The following is a 12303-nucleotide window of genomic DNA, read 5'->3' on the forward strand; positions in this document are numbered from 1 at the left end:
GTGGTGTGGGCAGCCCTTCCCAGGGCTTCGCCGTGCCGAGCAGCAGCTCTGGGACACACAGGCAGGCCCTCTTTAGAAAGAATCAGAGAATCCAACCTGAGACGTTTGGGCTTCTTCATCAGAGTCTGACAATATTTTAGACCTATGATTTGAATAAAGGAACATGTCAGAAAAGATTTCTCTGCTGTGCAGAGGGGAACAAAAAGACCCTACAGAAATGCTTTCTAAATCATTTAATGTAAACCAAAGTGTTGGGGCAGTGGCCAGGTGGGAAACCAAGGCCGGTACACATTTCTGTTCTAAGCACAAACTGAACCTGACTGTCCATTTGGACACGCCAATCCAGAGGAAATCGACACTGAATCTTAATATGAATATGAAGATAGAAGATGTACATTTATTTCCATGAATTACAAGTGCATTTCTGTTCATATTAGCAGGCAGTCTTTAAGAACCCATTCTCCATTGCTGTCAAAAATCAAACAAGAAAAAAAAGGACGGCTGAGAAATGAAAAGCTAAAAATATAATTATTTTTCCTAAGTAATCTGCTGGATAGCATTTTCCGTGGAACACAACTCAGAGGTAACAATAGATTTTTCATTTCAATCATAGGCATGTGGCACTTGGACAGTCATCTCTGCACAGAAAGCTGTAACAGTCATGCGAGGGTACAGTAATTATTGAACAAGGCAAATTTCTCACCACAGAGAGCAGTGGGGTAGTCAAGAGGAGGCACCGCACTGGGACAGAACACCAAATCAACGCCACCACGTACAGTGGCAGGAACGAATACTTAGAGAGAGCAGGAAAAGATGGGAGAGAGCTCCACACATGACTTAGTGCTAGCTTTTTCTGATGGTTTTAGCTCAGCAGTAATCAGAAACAGTTGATAGTACTTGATGACAGAACAGTGCTTCGTGTCATGAGCTCATGAAGGCTTTATTACAAACTGTTATATTGTAGGTTGAAAAATGAGCTTGAGATGCTGACATGCTGTAGGAAGAAAAAGAATTGTACACTTTCTCATTTAAAGACGCAGTGTTTATCCTCTCTGCTAAATCCTCTGGCATTGAATGTGGTTACACTGATTGTGGCACACCATGGGAAGCAGCGTGGGGTCTATATATCCTGGCAGGTGGAGCTCCGCCCTGGGACAATGGGCAGCCTGCTGGCTACTTCTCCAGACACTTTTCCTGAGCACGCCTTTGTACATCTCTCACTAAATCCCGAGTGAAGCTGCCACTTTAAAGCTTTTTGCATAAGTCTTGCAAACACTCAGTACTGCATATAACACATTTGGGCAAGTGTTATACCTCTATAAATGGTACAAGTAACCATAGTAGATCTACAGAGTAAATTGCTGTGCAGTACATCTTTTTTTTATTTAGGGAAATGATTGAGTTTTCTAAAAGCTGGCAAATAGCACATACCTTAAATATGTTAGTGATTAACATGATATGAGAAAAGATGCTGACACGTGCCCCCAAAGGTTCCCAGGATGGGAGCACTTACTGCAGGCTGCAACGTCATCGCAGGTGTTTCCATGAGTTCCTGCTCAGGGGAAACAGTTACGGTGAAAAGGTGAAGTGCAAATAAGGGGCTGTCACTGACTTAAAGTGCCCTAGGTAGTAGCCTTCCCTTATCATAAAGTGAGATGCCAGTGACGAGAGCCAATTTGGAAAGAACTATCTCTGGTGTGACTGCATGGGTCAGCAGGGCGTCATGGAATAAAGGATTCAGGAGAATGAAGAACCACTGCATCTTTCAAACCAGAAAGCGATTAGTGACTAAAGCAACGGTAAGCAGTAGGTACACTGAAAGTACATACTGCCACTGGTCACCGGTGGGTGACGCACACAGGGGTGCCAGGAACAGTTCTCTGGACTGAAGGAATTCTTTGAAAGCATAAAAGCCACAACTACCAGAAACTGCCCCTCCGAACGGCTCAAAGGAGTCAAAGTGGATAAGCCGAGATGGGCTGGAGATAGGACCAGGGTCAAGAACTGGGAAGAAGAACACCGATGTCTGAGCACGTCCAGTCCTCTGAGCCCTTGTCCTATTGAAAAACAAACAAACCTATGAGTTAAGAATGAATCACATTAAAACAACAGCAGCAGGAAAATGTCAAAGTAAAAAAAAAAAGAACCACATTAAAACATCACCACCAGCAGCATCATGAAAAATGGAAAAGTGAAAAATCAAAGGGAAAAAACTCCTGCAAAAATGTAATTTCACTTGGATCCACTTGGGCACGCAAAGCAATAAAAAACAGGGCAGTTCTGAAGGGGCGGGACTCTGCCTTCACCTTGCAGGCAACTCTGGAGCTCAGACATTTCTCAGAGGATGTTTCCATAACCCTTGTAGGGAAGATTCACAGCCTAGCTGGCTTCAGTGTTCCCAAGATGCCTTTTATCAACCACACAATACCCACCACTCCAATGGTCAAAACCAGAGGCTAAGGGTCTTTGTAAAATAAGACACGTATATGCTAAAAACTCTTCTCCCTCCTCCTATTCTTTGTAAAGTCTCTTTTTCTCTGGATGACCAGGTAGGACAAAATCAACTACACACGCAGCAGAAAGCGTGTTGTTATTAATGCTCAAATTTTCTTGACTTTCACACAGGAGAACAGCAAAACAAAGTGCTGGTTGAAGTGTGAGGCTGGCAGGCTCAGATTCTGGAAAGGCAGGGAACCATGCCATAGTCACCCAGGTCAGAGGTGGTCTGGCAGCTATTTTCCTGCCAGGCCTCCAAGACAGCACCCTGAAAGGCAGCAGGTGGCAACCTGATGACAGCCTTCACTCATTTTCTGCACTTGACAGGGTTCACCTCGCTCTTCAGCTGTTTGCAAATGGGCCACCTCCAGAGGTCCAACAGGAGCGCCACACTAAAAGTACAAGCACATTTCCCCCTTCATTACCCAACGTCTCTATTTTACTTGGAGAAATTATATTCTGAGTTAAATCTACTCTAACCATTTATAGGCTAGTAGTTCTCAAATGTGAGCATCAGAAGGCTTGTTAAAACACAGATTGCTGGGGGGTGCGGCATAGACAGAACACACTTGAGAACCACTGCCTAAGGCACCCACTGTATGGAATGAATTAACTTCACTCCTAGGTCTCTATTAGATTTTTTTGGGGTCTCTATTAGTTTTGTATCATCCTTGGGAGAAGTGAAAACGCTGCCACTCAAACCATGTTCTATGTTCTTGGTTCTGATGAGGAAGCCTGGTTAAGATGGCCGGGAGGGTAACCAAGTCTGTCAAAATGCAGACAAAATAGATCTTCTCCTTGGAGACCCTTACTGATGTGAAATGTTTGTTAGTGTGATGATTTAGCAGAATGTCACCTCGGTATTTCACAAAGCACTTTCAGATGGGTGGCTTTCGACTACAAGAGTAGGGGAGGAAGTATGGGTGTAATGGCCCAACTGTGTGACGAGACCGGCTCAGAAATGGGAAATGACCTCTATTTAGAGGTACGCCACTTTGAACTGCAGCCAAACCTACTGACTAAATATAAGTCAGTTGATCTTGTCAACTTCCTTTGAAATGCATGAAAAGAATAAGATGGATTGATGGGTATGTGGAGGAACGATGGACAGATACATGAGAAAGCAAACATAGTAAAATGTTCATCATAGAACCCAGGCGGTGGGAATATGGGTGTCTATTGTAAAACTCTCAACTTTTCAGGATAGTTGAAAACTGTCATTTAAAAAGCACTGGAAAAAAATCAGGCTATAAGCATGTACTGTGCCTTCTGTGCCTCTGGAGGATGTGAACTAAACACAGCGCCTGTCTTTGCCACCCCTCTCCACTGGTAACATCCCCAGTCCGGGGCTCTCAGAATTCGGGTGCACCCTGGGAGGGGCCCGGGAGCCCACCTGCTAACTAGGACTGCATGGGCCAGCAGCCATGTCCTGTAGCCCCAGGAGTACCCTCGTCTTTGCCTTGTTCCCTGTGCTCACTGCACTGTCCTTCTCGTCCAGTGGCCTGGCTAGTTGTCCCATGGACCCTTGCTCTCCTAGGTTCCCCAACATCCTTACTGTCCCCAGAGCCACCTGTCCCAATGCTTCAGGATCTGAAAGTACCTTAAGGGAGAGGCGGGATCCTTGGCAAGCCTGGGCTTTGGCCTCTTCATAGCCGGGCTCTCCTGGGGCTCCCACGCCGGCCTGACTCCTTGGCTCTGCACTGCTATGTCCCCCCTCCACCAGCATAGTGCCCCTTCTCAGCACTCTGCGATGTTGGTTGGCCCTCCTCCATCTTGGCAGCCCATACCCACCCCTGGTACAGCATTCACGATACTGCACCTAGCTCCTTGCTGTCTCCCATGTCCAGCCATCAAGCTGTGGGAAAGCAAAGCCTGGGTCTTATTCTTCTTTGTTTCCCTCTGACCTGGCATCAGGAAGTTCTCAATGGTGATTAAATGACACACTGATAACTATGTCAGCCCCAGAAGCTCTTTTACAATAAAAGCGTGGATGACAGTTCTGTGCATCTCTGTCCCCTATTGGACCGTGTGCTCCTTTGAAGCCACATTCAGGTCTTGTTTGTTCTGCTCACCAAGTATCTAACACAAGCCTGGCCCAGAGTAAGCACGCAGAATGTGTGCACTGAAAGAAGAGGGGGGGACACGGAGGCCACCAGCTGGCTCCAGAAAAATGACCTATTAAAGGGATTGTGAAGGAAGAAGAGCAACGGATGTTGCTCAGCTCCATCTTCTAGGCCGGAGGTCAGCAAAACTGCTCTGTAAAGGGCCAGAATAAAACTTGACAAAACCTGGTGGCAGCCGACCTGGGTGCAGGTGATCTGATCTTGTGCAGACACAGCGAGGGAAGAGCAGGCTCTTGCGAGAAAAGACGATTCCTCCCACTGTGAACACTGAGCAGAGGGGCCAGGAAGGAAGCCCCAAGGGGACTCCAGTTTAAGGTATGAACATGGTTAGGTCCCGGGGACTGACTTTTTCAGTGAGTGACCGTGCACATCACCTCAATAGATTGTCATGCCTGTGAGGTTTGAAGATAAATGAATCCAACTCTAGCTAGATTCTGTCTTCCTCAGCCCCGTGCTAACCTCACCCTCTTTCTCATTCAGACTCTTCCCAGGCATGGGCTTCCTCAACACGTCACTTGCTTTGAGTTTGTCTTTTTATGATGTTTCCAGTGTCAACATCAGGCTAAGCAACGGCTTAATAGTGCCAGCACCACTCCCCCTGATCCCCAGTTGCTAGGTTTAGAAACTTTGGAGTCTTCCAGACTTTGCATTTCCTCCCTTCTCTTACTTCTCGCCACATAGCCCTAGTCCAAGCCTACAGCCCTTTTGTCTCATAGATTTGTTTTGAGCTCATCTCCCACCCAGGCTTCTTCTTCAACCCTTTCTGCTTTGGTGTCAGACTTCTGAAAGCACTGTTTCCAGCCCTCTTCCTCTGCCTGGCTCTGTGGCTGAGCTGGCCATGCCTGTTCTCAGCTCCTTTCTGCCCTTCTCTTGTCCTCCATTCTTAATGACAGGGCTGGAAACTTATCAACTGCACTGGCCTTCCTTGGCAGCTGGCTTCTGGGGGATTCTGCCAATGCAGGCACTGATAGAAAAGCCATGTTTCCTTCCTTTTTCCGCTTCTAGTGACATGGCTTTTCAGGAAGAGGGGTGACTCCTGGGTTTTAGAGGCACTGGATAGTGATGGTGATTTCAGGCCCTCAAGATCCCTGGCGTCAGTGGCAGTACAGGCTCCTGACCCCTCCTCAGTGATGGTGATGCTCTAATGGCTGCAGCCACAGTGGGTGCCAAGCGCCCTCCCTTGCATGGTGATCAAGGACCCTGGCTAACACCATTTTCCTTTTTGCACCTTTTGCTAGAGACTGGGAACTGCTTCCTGCAGTTACCAATTTGCAGGTCACCCTGCCTACCCTTTTGCCCTCCAGCCCTTCTAATGCGTTCTGACAGATCACATGCCCACAGTTTGAAACACCTCGAGCAGCTTCTGCTTTCAAGCCTGGATGTTGCCCAACAAAGTCAACCAGGGACCTCAGCCTGAGCCATTGCCTCCAGACCCTGATATATGAAAATAAAAAGGACAGGACATGGGAGAATGGAATAGAGATCCAGTGAAGACACCCTGGAATGTGTACCACTCAAGAAAACGCTCTTCCATAATGCTACCAGGGTGGCCTCCTATTCCAATACAAGTGTGGCACTCCCTCGGCCACTTGTCTGCACTCTGCACAAGACAACACAACCTGCCGAAAAACACCTACAGCCCATCCATGCTGGTCTGTCCAAAGCATTTCCCCAGCAAATGCTTCAACCCTTGGTTGTAATTCTTTACTTCAATGTTCACTGCTACAGAATTCTAAAGCAAGCCGTGTTCTCTCTCCTCTTTCATACATTATCTAAAATCAAGATTTGCATTTCTTTTTTTGAGCACTTGTTTTTAAAAATCTACCAATACCACAGCGTTGCCCACCACACCTTACAATCTAAGCTCATGAAGCTTCCACGCAGGCCCATGGGAATCCCTCTTTCTTTTAAGTAACTTTTTTTTTTTTTTTTTTAGCTGAGCCATCCTGCCACCTGTTGGTAGCTCAGCTTGGGCCAGGCATCGAACTGCTATTGCTCAGAGCTTGCACTCTTGAGTGAGCTCTTAACCAACTGTTAAAATAACTTTTAATTTATATTTTTTCTCTCCCGCAATAGGGTTTCTTTATTGTATGGTTCAAGTTCCAGGTACCTGACAAATTTAAGATCTGTATCCTGGCTGGAATCTAGCAGTCTCTTCAAAAATGAGTTCCTTGAGCTTCTCCTTAGGCAAGTCATCCAATTCCATGTCAAACTTGAATGGTGCTTCAGCAATGGGCTTTAAGAGAAAATAAGACATTTAGTAGGCAACAGCTTTTATGGTCAAGGTAATTGCTTGCTGATTCATAAAATGACTATGGCTCAGATTCTGAAATGTATACAAGACTGATGTCTACTAAAAAATAAGAGCTACGGTAAGTATGTATGTACTTGTGCCCACACTCCTGAAAGTGCACTTCTTGTGGGTACTTAATAAACAAGGAACAACTGAATCCATTTCAAGTGTTCATCTGAACTTATTCCAGAATAATTTTCCCAACTCAAAGTTGAAATCACAGAAACTTGTTTTGTATGGGTGGTGGAAGTATGTTTATACAGTTGAAACCCATGGTACTCAAATAAATGTATTTGATTAAATACATTACAGTATCTTTATATGAAGAAATATGGAGCTGTTAAAAACAAAGCTGCAAGAAAGATTAATATCATGGGAAAATATCCATGTTTGTATTAAACAGAAGGAACCCTATTTTACTTTTAAATTTTAGATACAGAAACGTAAGACTGGGAGGGAAAACTCCCAAGATTTTAATAACTGTAACAAGACTACAGTGCTCTTTCTTGTATTTTTCCTGTAATTTTTCATTTTTATTTTTTTAGCACACAGAGAATCTATAATTGGAAAGCTACTGAAGTACATATTTAAACTATGTCAAAGAAGCGCTATACGTACTAAACTACAAAAAATGAAATTAGTATTATTTATATTTTGATTTTTAAGTACTCCCAACAAATGCAATGTTACAGAACTAACCTAATGATGATACCAGCTGTCAATCATTGGATGCCTGATAGTTATAAGGCACTTCCAGGTCTTATCCACATGTTCCTCACACCAGGCCTTTAGGGGAAGGAAACATGGACCCCAAAATCTGCACTAAGCTCTGACCTCTTGAGAAGGAGAAACGGATTTGTGTCCATGAGAGAAAAACAAGTAGCTAGTGCTCGCTCAAGGGTGGCTCTCTGTGGGATCACACTATGTATCCTACCTACGCCATTCTTCTAATCCTCCCAACCCCCTATTGGGTATGGGGTACCACCCCAGCTTGTGAATAGGACACAGGGACCTTGGAAATCTCTAGCTCACAGGGCTAGTAAAAGCCTCAAACTTTATACTCTCACCTAGTTCCCTGTTATTTACTATGCTGTAGGTATCTTTGCAAGATGCCTCAATTGTTTCTGGAGGAGGGGATAGAGGTGGAAGGGGAAGCTGATTAATAAATACTTGCTGTTTTTGGTTTCTTCTTTCTCTTTATTAGCTTTTAGTTTTTCCTCTCTTCCATTTCCCCCGTTAATTTTAATACACTCCACTTGGCTCTCCCTCTTTTTAAAGCAGGAGTCTAAAGGCTTGTTTTCTATGCATATGAGCCTAGACCAGAAAGGTTCCAACTTTGGTTCATATTGCATTTTTCTGATCTTTACTTCGATGTCCAGAATGCTCTGGAGATCTGCCACATCCACCTTTGGACTCATCCTTTCTCACAATAGGCTCTTGTGTCCCCATCTCCAGGGAGGCACACCAGATGTGAAGTCACAAAGTCACAATGGGAACTGTCCAGGCTGAACTCTCCCCGTCACTCTACAACACCCCTCCCCAGGCAGGTAGTGGACCTCCTCTCCATTCTCAGGGCAGACACTTTGATTCAGGTTGTCTCTTCCTGTAAAAACCATGATAGTGGTCTCCAGCCTTGGACCCCTTTCTTGTCTGTGCTTCCTTTTACCCATCCCTGCTGCAGATGGCCTGGAGGAAAATTTCTGAGAATGGACTTGGGGGATGGGGGAGGGGTTTCAAGCTGTGCTGACAGCACTAGTCCTTGAGGCAGACATGGGCTGGGAGGACCAGGTATGGCACCATGTCCTTCTGAGGACAATCTCAGCATGGTATCTGGGCCCATCTTGGTTGGGCCCGCTGCTGGCTGACAGACATCCCTGCAGAAGCAGCCAGAAGCACGGCTCTTACCTCATCACTTGGGTCATAATACTGCTCCAGATATGGGTGGGCCAGTGCCTGTTCTACTTCAATCCTCTTGTGAGGGTTGAAGGTCAACATTTTGTCCAGTAAATCCAGAGCTACAAAGAGAAAGGTTTTGTGCAGTGGTGAGAAGCCAAAGCAATAGTCACTGAAATACTTTCCATTTCCTGTTTAAGTAAAATGACCCAAAAACAACTGAGCTAAGCATTGCCCTGGGGAGAAGAGCCAGCATACTGAGTGCCTAATATCTCTGAGCTTCTTGAGACTGTGACCATCTGACAATCACAGACCCAGACTCAGAAAAGTGATGGGATCAGCCAAAGGCTGAAAGTGGAAGACCAGAATTCAAACTCAAGTCTGAACCAAACCTGAACTTTTCCCAAATCGTTACTCTGCTTTGCAGGTGTCAAAAGCAAAGGTTTTGTGTATGTACTTCTCTTAAGTCAACTCCAAAGTGATTTCTGCAATGGTCAATTTATCTTTCAACAGAAGGCCTCCAAGGTCACAGAAGAAAACAATCACTTGTTCTCCTATGTGGTTTCAGCATCTTCCTTCCAAATCCTGGCTGAAAGTCATGTGTGAAGCACAGGCACCCTGGTGTGCTCTGCAGCTTGGCATCTTTCTCCAAGGTCCAAAACGAAAAGTATTTTCTCGACTTGGCCAATAGTCAGCAGCAAGTGAGTATGGGATCAACAGGAATGAGACGGGGGGGCAGCCAATGAACAGCTTACCATGCTTGACTCTGAGGGCATGGCTAACTGCGGCTGGGACAAAGGTTAAGGAAAATGTGACGGAATACTTCCTGTATCTAGTATCAGGAGCAGGTTTCAACAAGAAACAATACATGTTAGAAAAGACATTAGGTAAAGAGGTAGCAAAAGGGGCTTCTTTTTAAAATGTCTCCTTTCAAGTACAGCATAAGGAATAGAGTCAGTGGAACTGTAATAGCTATATGCGATGTCAGAGGGGTAGTAGATTGGGGGAGGGGAGTTATCACTTTGTGAGCGATATAAATGTCTATTACATTGTTTTGTACACCTGAAACTAATAGAAAATAAATAAATAAATAAATAAAATGTCTCCTTTCATTTAATGATGCTCAGACCGGTGATTTTTAATTTAAGCAGCAGGCCCTTTCTTCAAATTAAATCCTAAGAGGAGCCTCGAGACAAGTAGATAAGAAGCTACGCCAGCCTCTCTTAAGTCCTAGCTCACAGCCCTGAGCCATCCCTGAGAAATCCAAGGGCCCCAAGGAACCAGTCTGAAAATCGATTGCAAGTCTGAAAAAGAACACACATTTTTACAGAACATAGTGACACTAAAATAAAACCACTGGTATCTGCTTAATGAAGCAGTTATAATTGATTTGAATATCAACCTCATCCATCTGCAAATCAGCACATGCCACTAAGCCCTAAGAGTAGAATGGTAAAGGAAAATCATTTTAGTCATTTAATTACTTAAAAAATGTTTTCAACCCTTGAGCCCAGTAATGCTAGCGCACTTTCTGAAGAGATTGCCTGTGTGCCAGGAAGTCACTTTGAGAGAGAGGTGGAGGCTGGGGAGGCACCTTCTTGCCTGAGGTCACTAAAAGGTGTGTTTATGCATGTGTGCATGCACATGTGTTTGCAAGCTCAGCTCTGACTCCTCCCTGTGACTCCCCTTGTTGCATGCCTCCCACCTTAATAAATGTGGCAAACCACATGTTGGCTATAAAGAGAAATTCCACATAACAAAGAACTTTTCTCATGTCCATGAAGTGAACTGTAAAAAAGTTTTTTTTTAAAGCACACATAAAAGATTTCTACAAACAGGACATTTTCAAATTTATTTTTGCCTATATCAAATAACCTTTTTAATACACATAAGTGTACCTTAGGAAATTAGGGAACAATGACATTTTGCTTTATAGGCCAGAGAGATTTTCAGAGCAGAGGCTTGGAATCTAGACTTGTTGGGATTTGACTGAAGCACTGTCTGGGCAGCAGGAGTGTTCATTCCTGTGGCCGTGACATGTGGTCTCAGGTCCACAAACGGGCTAGCTTTCAGAGGAAGCTCTCTCAAGGGTCAGGACAATGTAGCATGATGGTCAAGAACTCAGGCACTTCCGGCCCAAATCTGAGTCCCATGGAATACCTGGCAGATGTGTAAACACATGACATGCCCTTTGCTGAGTGAGTTTTAGAGTTTTACCCGTAATACAGGTAACATATCTCATTTCCTGCTCCCAACCACCCATCCTCCAAAAGAGCTCTTAGACATTTTCCCAAGAACTTTCTTGAGATTAGAAGTCATTTCTCCTTTTGCCCAATTAGATACCGTCTGTGTCGGGAAAGGTCCAGGAGGGCCTGGCCACAGTCTGATTCTAAGAGCATTATTTCTAAATAATTTGGGGGGTACCTTCCCCCTCCAAATCTTGTTAGTATTAAATAGTGAAGTACTTCAAGGCACCTAGATGCTCTGAAGCTTAAGCATTTCTAAAAGAGATCTGTTAGTTGCGTCAGGTTAAAAAATCCTAGGCCCTTAATCTTCCGGGAATAATTTCAAAGGAAGATAGTTTGTTTTTTTTTGCTACTTGAAAAATAACTGGATCTTTAGTCCCCCTTTACTGCAAGTGCTATTTCTACATTATTCACAACTACAGAAGGGGAAAAGGAGAGAAATGGGAAGCAGCTGGCAGGTGCTGATCCCACAGTCAAGAGTGCCTGGCCTCTCTCCTCCCACACCAGACTACAATCCACTGGCACCACTCACACCACCTGTGCACATGCTTCCTTGGATACAGGTTTGATTTCCCCTAAAAAGCCTGAAGTCCCTCTGAGGCTGACCATGATTTTGGACTCTCCCTGAAGCTCTCCCAGAACCCACACCTTCTCTTTAGCTTGAGAGTGGGTACTTAGCAACATGGCCCCACCCTTGTGGTTCAGCCTTTTGTCCTTCCTCTCCTAGTCCAGATCCCAGGGTGGGTCACCTGACTGGCTCTCCATAGCGCCACTTCAAGTCCATCTCATCTACCCAGCAAAACTGATCCTGGATCAAGGCTGCAATCTGTGGCCTCCATTCTCAACCTGAATTTCTGAGCGGGGCCAGGAACAAAGACCTAGCTGTGCGAGCTGCTACAAAAGTGCTTCTCAAACTTTCTGACCTCAGAACCCTACTCTTAAAAACTATTGAGGATTGGGCCGGCCGAGTGGCACGTTGGTTAAGAGCTGGCTTAGGACACCAGAGGGCCCTGGTTCGGATCCCACATATGAGGGCCAGTGACACTGCCCTCTACAGCTATGATGCTGAACAACAGCTCAACCTGGAGCTGGACTGCCATTGAGTTGCCGGCGACAGCATAGGCTGCAGTCCCCTGCTGCAGTGGGTTGCCATGGGCTACCGTGTGTAGCCAGCAGCCGCTGTGAGTGGCCGACCAGAAGCCGGCGACTGATCTGCCTCACCCGGGAAGAGCACAATGATGGTGCCAACTTG

At 45.2% G+C, this 12303-nt stretch overlaps 1 protein-coding gene across 1 annotated transcript in view; it reads right to left on the reverse strand.

Moving 5' to 3' along the window:
* Positions 1-218: 218 nt before the first annotated feature.
* MAPK1 (mitogen-activated protein kinase 1) overlaps positions 219-12303 on the reverse strand; it is a 104964-nt gene continuing 92879 nt past the window's right edge. The window contains exons 7-9 of the mRNA XM_019665450.1: positions 8818-8927; positions 6730-6855; positions 219-2057 (exon numbers count right to left, since the gene is read on the reverse strand). Of these exons, the coding sequence (XP_019520995.1) occupies positions 6739-6855; positions 8818-8927 (227 nt within the window). The 3' untranslated portion in view covers positions 219-2057; positions 6730-6738. The remainder of the gene's footprint in view (positions 2058-6729; positions 6856-8817; positions 8928-12303) is intronic.

This window comes from Hipposideros armiger, unplaced genomic scaffold (genome assembly GCF_001890085.2).
Source record: "Hipposideros armiger isolate ML-2016 unplaced genomic scaffold, ASM189008v1 scaffold_443, whole genome shotgun sequence".
Lineage (NCBI taxonomy): Eukaryota > Metazoa > Chordata > Mammalia > Chiroptera > Hipposideridae > Hipposideros > Hipposideros armiger.